General features: G+C 42.3%; 1 protein-coding gene across 1 annotated transcript in view; it reads left to right on the top strand.

The window, feature by feature from the left end:
- The window catches only part of Stab2 (stabilin 2), a 139,527-nt gene that overhangs the window by 48,019 nt on the left and 71,591 nt on the right, over positions 1–19,917 (top strand). The window contains exons 13-24 of the mRNA XM_090353973.1: positions 2,300–2,443; positions 3,171–3,227; positions 6,075–6,200; positions 6,987–7,040; positions 7,329–7,409; positions 9,235–9,387; positions 11,554–11,616; positions 12,995–13,081; positions 13,933–14,019; positions 15,667–15,778; positions 17,467–17,647; positions 19,718–19,811. Of these exons, the coding sequence (XP_090210099.1) occupies positions 2,300–2,443; positions 3,171–3,227; positions 6,075–6,200; positions 6,987–7,040; positions 7,329–7,409; positions 9,235–9,387; positions 11,554–11,616; positions 12,995–13,081; positions 13,933–14,019; positions 15,667–15,778; positions 17,467–17,647; positions 19,718–19,811 (1,239 nt within the window). The remainder of the gene's footprint in view (positions 1–2,299; positions 2,444–3,170; positions 3,228–6,074; positions 6,201–6,986; positions 7,041–7,328; positions 7,410–9,234; positions 9,388–11,553; positions 11,617–12,994; positions 13,082–13,932; positions 14,020–15,666; positions 15,779–17,466; positions 17,648–19,717; positions 19,812–19,917) is intronic.

Genomic DNA, 19,917 nt, shown 5'->3' on the forward strand with positions numbered 1-19,917 from the left:
CCCCCCAGTATGCCAAATTAGATACAAGAAAGATGAAGCAGAAAAAGGCTTTCCTATACTGCCCCAGCACACCACAGGAAGAGGCAGAGCCATCTTCAGTGTCTAGACAGGGGCTTTAGGAGCAGGGGTTTCAAGTATGCAGGGTTATAAAACAATCCTGCCAAAGGCATGGGATGGTGGCCAGAGGTTTGATTGGTTGATTATCATCTCTCACTAGGGCCCAGTCACGATTTTTTCAAGAAAGTCATGGTTGCCCTGGGACTACAATCATGTACATTGTTGCCATGGGATGTTATCATCTTTCTTGGGGTCCTAGGTGGCTGCAAGGCTAGGTCATCTGCCAAGCCAGTGCCCAAAGCCTTCTGTCATTTGTGTGTGGAGTTAGTGAAGGATTACAGAGATCTTTCCTTATTCTCTGTTGGTCAGACAAGTAGCAGAGAGCAATACCAAGGCCATGGGGAGGGGTGTGGTGGTACATACATAAAGGGGTTCCATCTGTTTGATTTTGATCGTGCTTATTTTGGTTACTGGATTGATCTGTCAACACCAATGCCTTAGTGTTGTATTCTTTTTTTCTTTTTCTTTTTGGTCATGGGGCTTGAACTCTGGGCTTGGGCTCTGTCCCTGAGCACTTCAGGTCAAGGCTAGCTTCCTACCACTTTGCACCACAGCAACACTTCTGATTCTCTGGTAATAGTTTCATAGGGGCCTTGAGTTTGGCCTAGTGGTAGAGTGCTTGCCTAGCATGCACAAAGACCTGGGTTCAATTCCTCAGTACCACATACATAGAAAACAGCTGGAAGTGTTGCTGAGGCTCAAGTGGTAGAGCTCTAGCCTTGAGAAAGTCCAAGGACAGTGCTCAGGCCCTGAGCTCAAGCCCAGGACTGGCAATTAAAAAAAAAAAAGAGTTTCATGGATTTTCATGCCCAGATTGGCTTGGAACCACAATCCTAAGATCTTAGTCTCCTCAGTAGCTAGGATGACAGGTATGAGCTACTGGTGTCCAGCCATGCTGTATAAATGAAACCTGCCCCTCCCCTTTTCATGACTGGGGGATTAGGGTCTCATCAACATTGTGTTGTGTGTCTTTGGCCTGCACTACTTCAAACCGCCTAATAGCTGTGCTTGCTACATCACTGAGAGCTCTGTCTATGCTGACTACCAGGACAAATATTTATTTGCATCCATGTAAGACTCACAACAGCACATGAGAAAGGTCCTGTCAGAGTCTCTGCTTTTCCTGTGGGACACAGTACGTGCTAGAGGCCAGAGTGCACTCTCTGTCTACTCCAAAACCCAAAACCTTAACCTTCAAAGTGTGCTATATTGTGTGTGTCTAATGATGGAAAGGTGGACAGAGAGGGATGATAGATACACAGATAGGCAAAAAATAGATAGGTAGTTGATGGTTAAATCGATGGTAGATAATAGATGATTAATAGATGAATTGATGGAAAGATAAATAATAGACGATAGATGGATAGCGTGAGTGAGGAAATGATACATCAATAACACACAAAAAGAGGTCACTTTCTTACACTCCTAGGTCATGCTTCTTATTAGCTCATTTATAGTCATTTAACAAATATTCAACAAGTCTCCACTTGGCATGGTCTGCTGGAAAGGAGAAGGAATTACTTGTTTTTTTCATATATTTTTCTTGTAATTAAAAGAAGGGTTACATTATATTTGTCATATAGGTGGTGCATTAATTCACATACATTGATACCCTTTCTCGTGTCTTGGTCCCCATGAATTACTTGCTCTTTTAGCAAATACTTATACCAAATGCCTTTCCTGTGTAGTACACTAAAGCAAGCCATGCATTTAGAGCAAAGGGAATGGTCCCACCCAGCTGGAACCTAGGGTATATTAGAGGAGAGCATTTTTTTTAAAATATTTTTATTGTATTTAATAAAAGGGTTACATGATATTTGCCAGATAGAAGGTGCACTAATTCACATACATTGATACCCTTCCACATGTCTTGGTCCCCATTACCATCCCCCCACCGCCTCTCTTGGTTTTCCCCCCTTCCATGTCCAATTAAGCTTTATCCGTGTTGTGTATGTGATGGTCACATGACCTTATCTCACTAACCTTAATGGGAACTACATGAAGAGAACCAAGAAGATATCTTTATCCTCATGTTGGTTGGGTCACATGACTTGCTCAGACTCTCACAAAGCCATGAAGGGCCAGGACCAAGGACTCGTCACTTTTGGCTTTTTGGTCCACTGATGCTTGGAGCTTCTTCCAGAACAATGCTCTAATGCTTTTTCTTTTTTCCTTTTTTAAGAATGGCCAACATAGTCTTAAGCTTTATGGGGGCAAAAAGAAGGTAACAATTATACAGGGGAACATCGTTGCCACCAACGGGCTCATACATATCCTTGACCAAGCCATGGACAGCCTAGAGCCCACATTTGAGAGCAACACTGAGGTGAGACACTTGCGGGAAATGTGACGCTCCACCACCCTCCACTCCCCATTCCCCACCCCATCCCCGCCAAATCTACCAGCCTTGGCTGCATTCTGGAAAACTGTGTTTCTCTTATGTACTTTGTCCTTTCTTCCACCAGGAAGATCTCAAACTAAGAGATAGAATTGCTATTTTTCAAATAAAATTCAAAGTCTTTATGGATAGGGCAAGAAAGGCATACAAAATATGTAAGAAAAGCCTGAATACTTTCTAACCTCTTTTTAAAAATTTTAAAATTTAAGCCTATTGAAATTCCAGCTATGTAGGAAGTAGAGATTGGAGGCCATCAATCTTGTGGTTGTAGGCTACTCTGGGCAAAAAAAAAAAAGTTTAGTGAGACCCTACCTCAAAATTCAAGCCAGGCCCACTCCTATAATTGTAATTATATAGAAGACAAAACAGGAGAATCACAATCCAAGGTCCAACCTGGGGAAAAAGTACTATGAGCCTACCTGGAAAAGAAACCCAAAAGGACTGGGTATGTGGCTCAAGCCATAGAGCGCTTGTCTTAGAAAGCATAGGCCTTGAGTTCAAACCCCAATACAAAAGAATGGGTGGTAATTTGAGCAGATCCTTTCATATGCACATATAATATGTAACCTCTGCCATCTGCCTCTTAATGATAGAGTTTCTTTTTCCTAAATCTCTTTCCTAAAACTTTTTTTAAAAGCAAAATGTGTCTTTTCAGCAAACCATAATGATGATGCTACAACCAAGATATAACAAGTTCAGGTCTTTGTTGGAGGTATGTACCATTCGTGTTATAGTGCCATTTAATTTACAGGCTTCTTTGCTTATCTTTTGTTGGTTGACCTGTCCTTTGATGAGAGTGGAGTATTGAAATCTCCCGTTATTGTGTTGAGGTCAATGGTCGGTAAGTTCAAAGATGTTTAATGTATTTAGGTGCTCCATTGTTTGGTGCATAAATATTTACAATGGTGATTTCCTCTTCATGGATCATTCCTTTTATTAACATGTAATGACTTTCCTTGTCTCTTCATACTGATTTGAATGAAAAATCCATTTTTTTTCAGATACCAATATGGCTACTTCTGCCTTCTTGAAGGGTGCATTTGCATGGAAGATCTTTTTTTCCATCACTTCCCTCAGAATTGGTTTTTATCTTTGACTGTGACATAGGTCTCTTGGAGACAAGCAATGGATAAATCTTGTTTTTTGATCCAGTCTGCTGCTCTTCTTCTTTTGGTAGGGGAATTGTGCCTGCTAACATCTAAGGTTATTATGAAGACATGTGTCACGTTTCCTGCCATTTTCTTGATTTCCTGTATTTTGCTTCTTTCCTCTTTCCATGTTTACTAGTCTTCCAGTGATTTATTTTTGTCTAATGAATTTCCTTGACTCTGTTTTCTTCAAATACATGCTTCCCTTTAGTATTTTTTGTAATGCTGCTTTAGTGGTCATGCATGCCTTTAATTTCTGTTTGTCATAAGACGTTTTAGTTTCACATCAATTGTAAATGAGAGCTTTGCTGGATACATCAGTTTGGGTTGGCAGTTGTTCATCTTCAGGACTTGAATTATACCATTCCAGACTCTCCTTGTATTGAGAGTTTTTGTGGAGATATCTGCAGTGATTCTGATCTTCTTTCTATTGCAAGATAGCTCTTTCTCTGATTTTGCTTAATTTAAATTTAATTCCTTGCTTTTTAAGTCTCGAGTTTTCACTACAATGTGTTTGAAATATTTCTTCTTGGATCCTGTCTACCAGAAGTTCTGTATATTTGGGGGTGAGATTCTCTCTCTTGAGACACTATTTTACTGAATAGGTTTTTTCGATTCCTTTAGTTTTGTATTCTACCCCCTTATTGATCCTAACTATGCATAAATTTGATCTTTTAGCTAAGTATGCCAATTCTTAGATTTACCTTTGTTATGTTCTGTCTTCTCTATGTCTTTTCCTTTATTGTTCTAATTCCTCGGTTTTATCTTCAACTCCTGATACTCTATTTTCTATCTCTATTGCTTAGGCTTTCAGTTGTGGTTTTTAATAAAGACATCAAATCTTTTATGCTTCCAAGTTCTTTGTTGAAGTCAGTTCTCCTGGTGCTAATTTTCTCTTTGTAATCAAGTATGTAGCATTTCTATTTTTCTCTATATGTCTTTTGGGAGACCTGTATATTTGTCATTTCATCCTTGCATTCTTTTATGTGCTTTTGGATATTCCCTTTTATTTTGTCCGCCAATTCTCTTCTCATAACTTTAATGGTTCTTTTGTCCCCCATCTCTTCCCTTTTGCTCTCACTAGGATCTCTCCCTGGATTGCTACTGGCTTTTAGATTTGGTTTGTTGTCTTAATTGCTCGTGGATTTTGTACTTGTTTGCTGTGATTTATGCATTTGGGTTCAGGGACTGTCAGGATCATTCGTGTTATTGTGAAGTGTGGTGGTAAAGTGTGATGTGCTGGATGGATCTCTGTCAGAGATCCATTGCCTTTGACCATCTTCAGATAGTGTAATGATGTATCCTGGTCAATTCTTGGGGCTCTGTGGTGTGCAGGGAAGTCTGGTGTTCTGGCCTAGGTTTAGACACTGTGGCATGCTCCGGGTTCTGTGGCACACAGCCATCTAGTGGCATGGCTGGGTTCTGTGACTGGGGTAGGCAGATTCCCACTAGGTGTAGTGCAGGGGCTCATTCTGGCCAGAATCCTGGACTGGCATCTATTTCCAGGGGGGCCAGAAGCAGCAAGGTTCCAGCACCTGGGTCTGAGGTGTTTGAGCCCTAAAGACAGGGGTGGGGGTGCACTATTACACTTTGTCCCTATCTGCTTGGAACAAGCATGGGCCTCAGAGGAGGCATGCTCTCAGGGCAATGCAGGAGATTGTCCTTTCTGGAATACCAGACTGGGGCACTTCCCATGTACTTCTAGTTTGGGGTGGGGGTTGGGGATTGGGTTCAGGACACTGGTTGGGCATGAGCTTCAGAAGAGGCAGGCGCCCACTGGTATGGGGAAATTTTCCCTGCTGTCTTTCAGCAGATCAGGTTTTTTCTGCCAGGGCTGCAGAGGTTGCAGGGTCCTAGTGTCCCAGTATTGATCCTGGTTGTCTTCCTCTGCAAACAGATGAGTTTGAGGGGGATGAGGAATGGCTCTAGCCTCTTTGTCCTCTTCAAGTATGGGGTCCCTTCTAGGGCAGGCAAGCACTCAGGGTCACCATCAGTGCTGGTCTCCTGGGCTTGGGTGCTGTCCCTGGCGGTTGGTTCTGGGATGACCAGAAGCATTGTGAAAGTTTTCTGGCTGTAGTTGCTGTGGTCTCACGCTGTGGTCTCACACTGTTGATCTTTGTCACTATCTGCACTGGTTGAGGTCTCAGAGCATCCATGGGGCCACCATCATGGCTTACCAATGCTGCAGGCCCAAGATGGAGGGTAAGGGGAAGGCCCTTGGCAGTTTTCTATCCTTCTGTGTTAGGTATAAGTTCTTTATTCTTGGGATTCTATATTTGTTTATATTTCTCATGGTGTCACTCTCTTAGGATGATGTACACATTAGGACCCTAAATCTCTGTTTGATTGGAAAGAGATAGGGTGATTCCCAATTGCTTTACAGCCATCTAAATGTTATCTCTTAAATTCAGGAAACCAATATGGGACATGCCTTGGATGAGGATGGTGTTGGTGGACCATATACCATTTTTGTCCCAAGCAATGAAGCACTGGATAGCATGAAAGATGGTACTCTTGACTACCTCCTTTCTCCAGAGGTATTGTGTCCTACTGGTTCTGATGCCCCTATATTAGCTTTTGCTAAGTTAGGAATGGTATCAAGTAGCACATGTATTACCACTTACATTGCCATAGCCAAGGTAGGCATCACCGTGGCTTAGAAGACTTGAACAGTCAGGGCCAGTCCTAGGCTAAGTGCTCAACCATGTTCTAGCTTTTTTTTTTTGACAAATGAGTCAATAGAAGTTATTGCCTACTGAGATGTTAGGGAGGATTAAACTGAATGTGCATGTTGTTATTTTGTTTTTAAAGAACAGCCTCTGTCACAGAGTAAAGAAGTGTGTGAATGCTGTTATTTATATCCTGCATTTTCTAGCCTAGAAGTAGACTGAACATGGCAGGCACAGATAGCAGGAGAATTGAAACTCAAGGAAAGCTCAGGTCAAAAGTTACCAAACCTTATATCTCAATAAGCTAGGTGTGGTGGCATGCATCTGTGATCCCAGGTACACAGGAGGAATTATACAGGAGGATCATGGTCCAGTGTAGCTGAACAACAACAAAAAAAAAGTGAGACCCTATCCACAAACTAAGTAAAGCACAAAGAGCTGGGGAGGTTGCTCAAGTGATAAAGAGACTTCCTAAGTAAGCTTCAGGCTCTGAGTTCAAACCCCAGTACAAAAATATGTATCTTTCTGGGTCATGTAGTTTTTTAGTCCTATGTTTTTATAACTAAATATTCAAAACCATTTGTAGGATTCTCAGAAAAGGGCTACTAGCTTATTTTCTTCATTGACTAAAGAAGCATTCTGGTGTTTTTGCAGGGTTCTCGGAAACTTCTGGAACTTGTCAGATACCACATTATTCCATTAACCCAGGTTGGCCCCAACACTTCCTGCTACTACTCTTTCCCTGCTTTCAAGATGTCAGTTCCTGGCCTTTAGTTTCAATGTTTTGACGCCAAAGAAACTTGTGATTTTTTTTAAAAATCTGCAGCTGTGAGCAAACACTCAGCCACAAATAATGGCTTTGTTATCAAAATCTTGAAAGTCACAAAAAACTCATAACATCAAGCTTCTATTTTTTTCTTCCCTATACTGTAAAGACTTAGCTTCAGGACGCTGTGCATTGCTCCAAACTTCTCCCTTGCTGTCTTTTCCTTGCAGCTGGAAGTGGCCTCTGTTGTTTCCACTCCTCACATCAAGAGCATGGCTAATCAGATCATCCAATTTAACACAACCAGCAATGTAAGTGGAAGCTCCTGACTTGCATCTGTAGTCTCCTGTCTTTGCAATCTGATAACAACCCCCATCAGATTATTTGGCCTCTTCACTACTTGCAGGCCTGATATGCCCTTAAATCCGTTCTTTAGGCAATCAATAAAATGACTTCTTTAAAAATCACTATGAGTACCCAGTAGACCAAGTCTGGAAGGCTGTGAAAGTACCCAGCAGGAATCTGAGAAGGGCCCCACAAAAATGGTACAGCTTGGACAGGCTTTGAAGGGTGAGGACAATGAACTTGGCAGAGATGAGTAGAAGAGAACTTTGAGAAGAAGGGAAAGCATGTGCAAAGTCTCTGAAGTATAGGGAACAGGGCATACTTAAGAAACTCCATGTGTAAACAAATAGATCCTCACTTAGCTACAGAAAGGTAAAGCAATGTGCTCACACCACATGTGCTATAGAGGTAGAATAGTTATACCAATATCCAACTCAAAGTGTGCAAAGGTCTTTTCAAGGACATACTGGTCTGGTGTCAAGAATCCATTGAACAAATACTATTGCTTCTTGTTGGCCAAACTTTTCCAATAGCAACTTCCTTTTTTTTTTTTTAACCAGTCCTGGAGACTGAACTCTGGGCCCAAGCACTGTTTTTTGACTTTCTCAAGGCTAAAGCTCTACCTCTTGATCCACAGCTCCACATCCAGCTTTTTTCTATGTATGTGGTACCAAGGAGTCAAATCCAGATCTTGCATGCTAGTCAAGCACTCTACCACTAGGCCAAACTTCTAGCCCTGCAACCTTCCTTCTGATGAAAACAAGTAGTGTGGGAAGGCTTTTGAATGAGGGTGCTAATACTTTTGTATAGATATTTTCTTATTATTTTCTTTAAGTAGTCTTATTAAGGAGTTGCCCTTTAAAAAAGCAGTTATGAATACATATATTTTGATCAATGTCACCTTTTTCAATCTTCTCCCCCATTCCTTCTTTTCCCTCACTCTTCTTAATTATTCAGCATATATATTGGATTTTCTTTGTTTTTGCTTTTTTTTTTGTCAGTTCTGGCTTGAGCTCAGGGCCTGAGCACTGTTCCTGGACTTTCTCAAGACTAGAGCTCTACCACTTGAGCTTCAGCACCACTTCCTGCTTTTTTCTATGTATGTGGTACCAAGGAATCAAACCCGAGTCTTTTTGCATGCTAGGCAAGCACTCTACCACTAGGCCAAACTCCCAGACCTGGATTTTCTTAATTATGCAGGATATACATTGAATTTCTTTTTTGGTTGATCATGGGACTTGAACCCCATGGTTTTGTCCCTGAGCTCTTCAGCTCAAAGCTATCGCCCTACCCTTGAGTCATAGCCCCACTTCCCATTTTCTAGTGCTTAATTGCAGATAAGAGTCCCATTTTCTTTAGCACCCAGGCTAGCTTTGAACCACAATCCTCAGATCTCAGCCTCTTGAATAGCTAGGATTAGAGGCATGAGCCACCATTGAATTTTTTTAAACAGATTTTCTCTGCTTCTTTCATCTACCGCTTTCCCCTTGATCTGAACCACTTCTTTCAAATACCCATTTCCTACTACTTTACTTTGCTGAATTTTGAATTTTTGCCTTTCTAAGGAATTATGCTATTTGAGATCTTCCTTGAGTCTACCATATTTCAGTGAATACATTTGGATAAGCTTGCATACCACCCAACACATTTACTTGTGAATTTGTAAGCTAAATCTTGCTTTTGCATATAAGGGAAAACCCACACAGGCAAAAGGTGTTAATATTCTTACTGCTTGGGGCTGTTGGAACCCCTAAAGTACAGAACAAAAAAACAGTAATCTTTTTTTTTTAGGGGCAGATTATGGCAAATGATGTGGCAATGGATGAAACTGAAATCACTGCTAAAAATGGCCGAATCTACACACTGACTGGAGTTCTCATTCCTCCCTCCATCATTCCAATTCTGCCCCATCAATGCAATGAAACAAGGAGAGAAATTAAATTGGTAAGGAGAAAAAGAAAATGAAGTTTAAAAAAAATGTCTCCAGCTGGGCACTGGTGGTTCACACCTATAATCTTAACAATTCAGGAAGCTGAGTTCTAATGGTTCAAAGATAGGCCAGGCAGAAAAGTCCATGAGATGATAATCTCCAATAAATTACAAAAAAAAAATCAGGAAGTGAAGCTATGGCTCAAGTGGTAGAGCGCTAGCCTTGAGCACAAAAAGCTGAGGGACAATGTCCAGGCCCTAAGTTCAAGCCCCAGGACAAGCACAAAAAAAAAAGCAAAGAAAAAGGTCCTAACAGTTGCAGAGATGGTCATTTATACTTCTGAAAAAGCTGAGGAGGAAAGACCAAGCCCGGGACATTTGCCACCATGAAGGAGCAGTGGGCCTGAAGTGTATTAAACCAACTGTGGATATGGCCATGCTCGTGCAATTCCTGGGGCTGCCAAAAACAAATCACCACAAACTGGGTGTTTTAACACAACAGTCATTTATTCTCTAACAGTCTAGAAGAAGCCAGGAGTCTAAAATCGAGATATTAGAAGAAGCCAGGAGTCTAAAATCGAGATATCAGCAAAGCTATCTCCCCCTCAAGGTCTTAGGCTCCTATGATAAGGTATTTCTGTATTGCCCAGGCTGATCCCAAACTCATGATCCTTCTTCTTCAGGATTACAAGTAGCTGAGACTACAGGCTTGAGTCGCTGGTGGCCTGGCTAACTTCCACACTTCAAAGAGTCTCAGCAGCCCTTAACATTCATTATCAGTCCCATCTTGCCACCATCTTCAGGTTGCCTTCTTCTCTGTGGGTTTCTCTGTATCCCTAATCCTTTTATGTGTAAGAATACTGGTCATTGGACTTAGGCCACCCTAATTCAGTGTGGCTTTAGCTTTGCCTAACTGCTTATATCCAAAGAGACCCTATTTCCTAAGAAGGACACATTCTGAGGACCATTATTCTCTCCAAGAGGGGCTGAAAATTTCCTCACAGGCAAACGCTCAAGTCTAATGAATCAACTATCTTCCTGTCATGCCATATTGTTTTCTCCAAGTACCAGATTGTTTCCCAGTGAGCTTCTCAACCCTCTGCTGGGCCTTACTGTTTCCATAGCAACTTCTTTGGGCTCTGCCAGTTTTAACCAAACCACCTCAAATTCCAATATCACTCTAACGCAATCTTTAATATCCTGTGCAAACTGCAACCTCAAAATAGTGGCAATAATAGGTCTGACTTTTTTTTTCAGAATACTTCATCAATGATTATTCTCATGATATCTTGGGAACATGGACCTAGAATAAGGAAGATGGCCTCCTTTACATTATCTTGTCCTCTTTTTTAAATTGTGTTTTTGTTATCTTTAAGCAGTTATATAAAGGAGTTATCATTCAACAAATCAATTTATAAATACAATGCATATCGATCATTGTCACCCTTTCATCATTTTCTCCTTTCTCTCCCAGACCAATCTCTTCCTAAATTTACTTCATGTCACAGAATATGTATTATTAGGGTTTAATGTTCCCCCTGCCTTTCTCTCTTCATTTGTCTACTCCTGTCCCCTGGATTACACTTTTCAAGTGCCAGTTTCTTGATATTCATTTTGTGGGTCAGTGAGTTTGTTTTTCTAAGAAATTGTACCAGTTGAATTCCCTGCAAATACTCTACTTTAATACATTTATGGATACTTTCATATAGTCCATAGTGTTTACTGGTACATTTATATATTAGTTCTAGCTTCCACATGTGAGAGAAAATGTGTGCCCTCTGTCTCTTTGGACCTGACTTGCTTCACTTAATGTAAAATTTTCCTGGTCCATCCATTTCTTTGCAAAATGATATACCATTCTCCCTAATGGGTGAGTAAAGCTCCATTAGGGCTGAAATAGTGACCTGCACAAGACAGTGGCTGACTTTTGGCTTCTATGTTTGGAGCTACCAAGCAAAGCCTGTTTCATTTAAATACCCCCTGGGTGATTTTGTCCCATTCTGATGACTCCTTCTCAAAAGAGGTAGAAAACAGGATCATTTGCTAGCCACTTGGAAACAACATATGTGATGTTCATGCTTTCTTTGTACATAAGCACTGGCAGGTGTATTGTCTGGGTTAGATCAGGGTAAAGATCAGAACAGGACAGAGAGTGTACTAACTTGCTCTCTTTCCCTCCAGAGCCCCTGTGTGAACTGCTACCTGATACATCAGAGCAAATGTCCCACTGGCTTTGAGCCCACGGTGAGTGCACGAGATAACTCCCAAGTAATTCCTCTCATATAGTTTCTTTAAAAGATGCAAATGTGCCTAGGGTAATATAGGACTAGCTCTTAGACTATATAGGAGGGTAGTTAGGAAGAGAAATCAGGGATCCATATTTGATCCCAGCTCTAGGCAATTTGTTGGACCTTTCCACCCTAAATTTCCTCACCTTTTAACAATAGCAGCAGTTAGGTGCTGGTGGATTATGGCTGTAATCCTGGCTACTCAGGAGGCTGAGATCTGAGGATTACAGTTCAAAGCCAGCTCAGGCAGGAAAGTCTGTGAGACCCTTATCTCCAATTAACCACCAAAAAACCAGAAGTGTCCCAGTGGCTCATAGTAGTAGAGGGCTAGCCTTAAGCAAAAGAGCTCAGGGACAATGCCCAGACCCAGAGTTGTTTTTATTTTTTATTTTTTTTTTATTATTTTTTTTTGCCAGTCCTGGGCTTGAGCTCAGGGCCTGAGCACTGTCCTTGGACTTTCTCAAGGCCAGAGCTCTACCACTTGAGCCTCAGCACCACTTCTGGCTTTTTTTTCTATATATGTGGTACCAAGGAATCGAACCCGGGTCTTCATGCATGCTAGGCCAGCACTTTAACCACTAGGCCAAACTCCTGGCTTTATTTTTTATTTTTAAGACTAATAACAGTGTTAGCATAAGTAAAGCCCAAATACTAAAATCAAACTACCTCTCATAAATGCTCCCCTTTATTTCATCCAATAAAATGAAATTCAGTGCTTATAGTTACTTTTTCCAAACATAATTTTATATTTAAAAAAAACACTGCATGTGAAGTCAGAGACTGATGAATTTGTGAGTGATAGGTTCAGCCTATTGCTAAATTCTCAGTAAATGGTAGCTCTCGCTCTGGATCATCATGAGTGATAGTTAAGAGTTAAAAGCCAGAAGTATATATTTAAATCTCTTTCTGTGCATAAGTGGAGAAATGTCAACCACTGCTATTCTACTTGGTGAATATTTCTGCAAGATGACTCTTGACTGGCTTGGACATTCCAGTATAGAAAGAATTTTGATCTGTAGAGAAGAGTAAGCCACATTTAGGATGAACCAAAAACATGTTTCCTGATGGATTCATGATGTCTGACATGTCATGAGAAGAGACTTAAAAGATTCCTGTGAGACAGATTTGAAAATCTCTAGCCTGTATTCTACCAACAAGGAAACAGGCCTCATGGGAACGGGAGAACTCTGACTCAGTCCCAGGTGTGTGGGTGTCCCCTGGGACTCTGATGTCACTGGTACCATGAAGAGAATGTCCCTTGTGGGGAGAGGCTACTCACTGCCCAAAGGACCTTTTGACTCAGGCTGCCATGCTTTTGCATGGGTTTCTTTCAGAGACTCTTCGCACAGAAATGTGTCTACAGGAGCAGAATAAGTGGCCCCAAGAGCGGCTGTGCCCTGCGCTGTAGCGGCTCTGTGCAGGTGAGAAGGGTAGAGCCCAGGCGGTGCCCAAGCCACCAAAGGTTGGGCAATAAAATGGCCACACCCTTAGCCCTGCCATGGCTCTAAGCTGTTTCTTTCCAGCACCCAAGGGGCTATTTCCTCCCTCAGGACATTCTTCCAGATGTTTAGGGATTGTCTCCACCAACTGTGCTCTTTCATCACCTGAGACATGGTGGCTTCTCCAATCTCCCCTAACTTCTGCCTCTTCCTGCCACCACTTCACCATCCTCAGAAAGGTGCTCCTTTAATTTATTTACATGAACTTCCATATTAACTCTTCCCTAACTGGCACAGAGGCTGGGTGAGCCCAGGCCTTCACCAGCCTTGTCCACAGTGTCACAGCCAGGCTGGTGCCCTTGGGAGAAAGATCGTGGTGACCAGGGTTGACCACTAGCCATGCCATTGTGTATGAAAGAGAGAGAGAGAGAAGCTCAGGAGCAGAAGTTGCCATTGCTTGTTGAATCCATGGACATTTAAATATGTTTCCATTGAGGAGTTGGTGTGCTACTTGGATTGTGTGTGTGTGTGTGTGTGTGCGCGCGCGCGCACGCATGCACGTACACATCAGCTCTGAGATTCGAATTCAGGGCCTGGGTACCCTCCATGAGCTTTTGTGCTCAATGATAGTGCTCTACCATTAAAGCCACAGCTCCACTTCCAGCTTTGGGGATGGTTAATTAGGAGATAAGAATTTTACAGGCTTTCCTGCCTGGGCCGGATACAATGATCCTCAGGTCTCAGCCTCCTAAGTAGCTAGGATTTCAGGCATGAGCCTCTGGCTCCCAGCTCTACTTGGATCTTTAAAGGATAATATGTATGTTGTTTCTCAGATACCAACATGCTGCAAAGGCTTCTATGGGCCAGACTGCAACCCGTGCCCAGGAGGCTTCTTAAATCCATGCTCTGGAAATGGACAGGTAAGGACATGCTTACTACTGCCTACGTGCTCATTGTGAATCTTTCTTAAACGTGAATAATGTTTAAAAGAGTTAGCCCTCAAAAGGAATATAATGCTGGGCATCATTCTCTGGATAAAAGAAATACATGTGTCTAAGAGAGGAAGGAGATCTGCAGTAGGAGCAGTGCTGGTCTAGAGTTGAGGGAGAGAGAGGCCCAGGGACGTTTCTTCTAGTCTCTGCTCTCCTGTTACCCATGGTGAGACCTTGCACAGTTCAACAAGACTCTCTGGACCTGATTTCCTGCCTATAGGGTTACCAAGATTTTAACATTTTATGACACTTTAAAAAAGAATAAGTGGATCAACAAGATGTGGTATTTATACACAATGGAATGCTATGCTGCAGTCAGAAAGAATGACCGTCCCATTTGTAAGGAAATGGAAAGACATAGAAAAAAATCATATTAAATAAAGTAAGCCAGACTCAAAGAAACAGGCTCAATGGCTTCCCTCATTTGTCATAATCAGTAGAAACCTTGGGCTCTCCTAGCAGAGATTTACAATAGAACAAAGATACATAAGGCCATATAGTATGGTGCTAAATGAAAGGACCTCCAGGATATAGAAAAAAAACCATATGAGTGATTGTTGTCCTTAATGTACTATGTTATCTCTCATCTCTTTTGCTATCCCTTGGTTATCCATATTATTGCAGTATTTCACCTTGTTATCTGATATATTGGATATATGTGTATTTGGTTATTTGAAATCGGATAGGGAAGGGAGGAAAACAGGATGAGGGGTGGGGGTGGGGGGAGGAAATGGGGATCTGGACATGAGAAAGAGTTACAATGTATGTGAAGTAATGTACCCTCTATCTGGTGAATATAATGTAACCCTTCTATTAATTACAATAAAAATATATGGGAAAAAGAATAATAATGCTCCCCAATCATTGCTTTTGATAAACCCATCCAACAAAACCTAGTGAATTATAAAGTCCACAACTCAATGCCTCTTGTTTAGAGGCCAAACCCAAAGGAAGATTTTTTAAAAATTCACCATGGTTCTTGCAGGGAAATTGTGGATCTATTTAATGGCAAGATCTACATCTAAAATATGGCCCTCATAAAGGAAAAGGAAAACTATACAACCATGAATGGGGACCTTACACAGATTAGGCAAAAACCACTAACCATGTGGCCAGGCAGGAAGCTCCTGCTTCAATCTAATTCATGTCAATCAATGCAAGTTTAACCTTTCCAGTACTGGGCAAGTGGGAGAATGGGGGTGTGGGTGGGGTTATCATTGAAAGATAAAACACTGCAGTTTGAACTCACAGAGCTGAGTAGGGGAGAAAGTAGATAGAAAGACTACCTGTATCTGTATTGTTTGAAGGTTCCAAGTTCACCAGTCTTATACACTTACACACACACACACTCAAACGACATCCTTTCGACATCCTTTAACATCCTGGACTTCCCAAGTCCAGCACTGGTTTTGCATCCTACTTGGTACTGAGGTGACGCTATTTCCCACAAAGTTTCGAAGACTAATTTCAAAAGTGATTGGGTCAGAGTTCAAAGTCAGGCCATGTACTAAAAGTGTCTTTGCCCTATCACCTGTACCTGTTAACCGCCCATGGGGCCTGTCTTTGCTCTCCCAGTGTGCAGATGGCCTCCGGGGCAATGGCACGTGCATTTGTAAGGATGGCTTCCAAGGCTCAAGGTGTCAATTTTGCTCTGACCCTAACAAATACGGACCTCGGTGTAACCAAAGTAAGTGGTGCTTCCAGAACTCTGTCCCACTGGATCCTTCCTGTGTCTGGTAGGCCACCAGCTCAAATCTGGTGTCTTGTGATTCTTGCTTATAACATGCCATCATCCAGGTCATTTCTTCAGCGCTGCCTCTTATACCACTGCGTGTGACCTGAGTCTGAGATCTTCTAGTCCTGGGATAGACCTGAGGTGTTGCATCAAGTTTTCAGAGAATGCCAGCCATGCTGGTCTAGGGGCCAGCCACTCTCTCTTGTAATCGTAGTTTTGTTATCAAGAAACAGATTTGCTCTCTTTCAAGCCCCTTCTACTAATTCATACAGTTCAAAGCTCTCCAAACTTCCTCTACTTGAGGATGCAGGGCCTTGGGCCAATTAGTACACTTCTCTAAGCTTCAGTTTCATCTTCTGTCAAATGAGGGCGATAATAATAATAGCTACTTTGTAAGGTTATAATACAAATGGGAAGCTCTTTCCCTCCAATGCCTCACATGTTACATACACTACAAATGCTGTTATTAACATTTCTTACTGATGCTGTCATTCGAAGGGTAATGACATAAAAGGGTATTTGTAGAACATGTGGAAGGTTGCACAATAGACAGCTATGCAAAATATGTCATCTTAGGAAACACCTTATTCTTTAAAATGGCATATAACAGATCCTTCTCAGCGAAGATGTGAACTTAACAATATGGTAAAAATGAATAGATAAGAGCTTCCTGGAAGTCAGACCAACCAGAAGTTAAATTGTCAACACTACAATTTACCAGCTATATGACCTGAGAAAAGTCTTTTTCAGTGTCTCCACCCAGTAAATGAACGTATTAGTAGAGCTTCCCTCAGCATTGATGGGGAGCTGGCTCTAGGACCACTCAATACCAACCAAATCCACAGTTGCAATTAGTGTCCTATTTGTTTAGGTCCTATACCTCCTCCTGTGTGCTTTAAATCAGTGTTAGGGCAGTCATATTACATAGTTGTATTATATTGTTTAGGCAATAATGATTCACCCTTTATAAAAAAGACCCTGTATATGTTTAGGACAGGCACAAAATTTTTCTGAAATATTTTGATCCAAGGTAGGTTTGATTATGTCTATAGCTACAGACTCCAGAAATATTTCATAAATTCTTGATCTGATTAAATTCCCTCCACAATTTAATCTCCGACTTATCAGAGAGCTTGTACCTAAGGAAGCTAATCTCATTACTATCCCTATGGTCTCTATACATCTGAGGCAAACCATGCCTCCTCTCCTAACCTTATCTGATCTTCACAATCCCCTTTAAGATGGACAGGCAGGCAGAGGTCAGCAGAATCAGGGCTACCGGTCCTTTCCCAAGTAAGATTTCTGAGACGTCAAAGACCCTCCAAGACCCTCCTTATTCCCTTATACATTAGCACCTAAGTCTGAGGAGTTCATGTTATAATTTTGAAATACTTGTAACCAAAAGTAAAAGGAACAGAAGAGTTTAAAATGATACCAGAGATAGGGAAATGCTGTTTAATGTAATTCTGTGATTATAGTCTCATACACATACATATATGTGTGTGTGTGTGTGTATTTGTTACTATATGTAAACTATTGCAATTATACATAGTAATAGAAATGGAGCTCAGGCTCTGCTTTCACCAGAGAGGGGATGAAAGGAAATGGATACATTGGGGTGCTGTTCCTTTCTTCCTCAGCCTGTCTGTGTGTGCACGGAGCATGTGATAACAGGATAGACAGTAATGGTGCCTGCCTCCCTGGCACCTGCAGAGAAAGCACGACTGGGACATTCTGTGACAGGCAGACATCAACCTGCGGGCCCTTTGTGCAGCTTTGTCACATCCACGCCACCTGCATCTATAGCAATGGGACAGCCAGGTAGGTCTGTGGAGGAAGGGAAGGCCCTTCACAAGCCATGATCACTGTTCACTGGAGGTGAGGAGAGCACTGGCCCATGGGCCATTGAAGGCCCATGAAAGGTACATGGCTGGCAGACAATAGGCTTTCTCCATGGCTGTCTGTGGCCATCTGCCTGTACTGGTGATTTTGTATGGCCAACTACGATGCTACAGATATTCAAATGGCCTTGGCAGGACAAAAGATCCCTGACCCCTGAACGAATCAACCCATATCTAAACTCCTTACACTAAGGCCTCTTCTCCTCCTGCTGGTAGTATGTGACTTTTATGGAAGCACCTCAGACTGTGAGGCATTCATTCAAATTGCAGCACTGCCTGCTTTAACATTTACCAACTATGTGACCTTGGATGAGGTACTTTGCCTCTCCAAGCCTTACTTTCCTCATTGATGCTGATGAGACCTTCCGAACAGAACAATGGTGGAGATCAGAAGAACGTGAAGGAACCTGGTACTGCCCCCACCCCACGTGTCCCATGGAAGCAACAAGAGCTATCATCAAATGGGAAAGCAACGCCAATAATGGCTCCTCTACTCTCCAAAATTATTATTCATAAGGCTCCCTTGTCAAAAAGCATCTTGTGTGACATTGAGCATCATCAACGGACAGATGTCATTCTTTAATGGCGTCTCATAGTGGCTGTGGACTTAGTAGGGGAAGGAGTAGAAAATGTGTGCTCTGGAGAGTGCAGCAGATGTGCAGAATTTCTGGCCCTGTTCCTGCACTGTATTTCTTCAGTCATATATAGTTATTAGCTCATTGTTTGGATCTGGTGTTACACCCCCTTCCCACCCACAACCCAATGGTAGAAAGCTATCTTCCTCAAGCATTGAGAGCTGTGATCCATTACCCACGGTGGACTCTGAGCATACTATATATTCCCTTAGACAACTCAGGGTTGGGATGAATTGACTATTTCTTCACTTGGACACCACTATGTAGCGCCTGTATAGTTATAGTCCATGAGCACTAGATTTCTAATTCTTGTGCAGCACATATGTCTGTTTACAGGAGGACATACAGTAGGAGTAGAGCTCCATGTGCAGCCAGCATCCATCACAGACAGTCAATATTGCTTAAATCGACTATTACGGTAAAAGCATCATGACAGGACATTTAGAGACAGATGCAAAGGAAAAATGACTTGGGAAACTACATCAGCTCACAGAATGAGAAACCAGATGTTCCATTTGGGGGGAAAAAAAGAGATATTTGAGCAACAGGGAGAGAAGTCTCAGCTGACTACAATTTTCAAAAGATTTTCCAGGGCTATCCTATAGATAGAGCTCATCCTTTCTGAGGCAGAAGTTGTTAGGAAAATGGAGAGCAGAAAAGGAAGAGACAGGATTTGATTCTCAATATGATAGGACTTTATATTATCAGCAAGGGGCACAGGTTTTCCTGAGGGTTTGGAGGTTGTATGAGAGACTGGATTTGCGGTCCCACATATATGGGTCTTCACAAGAAAGCAAAGGAGTAAAAATCAGGCTATAGTTACTTAGGGGCTAGGGCTGGGTACTTTCAGTTGGGTTCAGAGTGGGTGATGGGAACTGTCAGCTGAGCTCAGGTCAGAGTGGCCTACCTTTAGGCTAGCATGTGAGCTTGACCTAGGGGAATAAGCTGGGAGTTAGTCCTTCAGAGGTAATAACTAGATCAAGCAGAAAGCTGTAAAGAGACAAGTTCTGGTACCATGAGAGCAGAAAGGATGCCAGCTACTGGGCCTTATGGTGTTTCTAATGAGCACTGCAGACACCCACTGTTTGCATCTTTATCCCTGCCTTAGGTGGGAGGTGTTAGACTCCTTTCTCCAGATAAGAACCTTCCAGGGTCACGTGACCCTGCTAAGTGGGCCCTAGATCTCCACACAGAGAATCCTGATGACTCCCCCAAAACACCACCCTTTGCATATTCGCTTTCAACACAAAACGCTGTGCCGCCACTAGCACGAAGGGGCGCCTCCCTGTACGGCTCTCTCCTGGGCGGTTGGCACTTGTGTCTCTGTGGCTGACCTCCTGTCTTCTTCCTTACAGCTGCCTTTGCAAGGAAGGCTATGAAGGGGATGGAACTATCTGTTCCTTCTCAGACCCTTGCATGGGACCAACTCAGGGAGGCTGTGGTCCCAATGTGAGTATCAGTGTCGTCTAAATTTCCAAGCTGTTTGGGGAGTTTGGGGTGTGTGTGTGTGTGTGTGTGTGTGTAAAACAAATCCAAGGGAATGCATTCCAAAATA

This window comes from Megascapheus bottae, chromosome 2 (assembly GCF_031878675.1).
Source record: "Megascapheus bottae isolate mThoBot1 chromosome 2, mThoBot2.hap1, whole genome shotgun sequence".
NCBI lineage: Eukaryota > Metazoa > Chordata > Mammalia > Rodentia > Geomyidae > Megascapheus > Megascapheus bottae.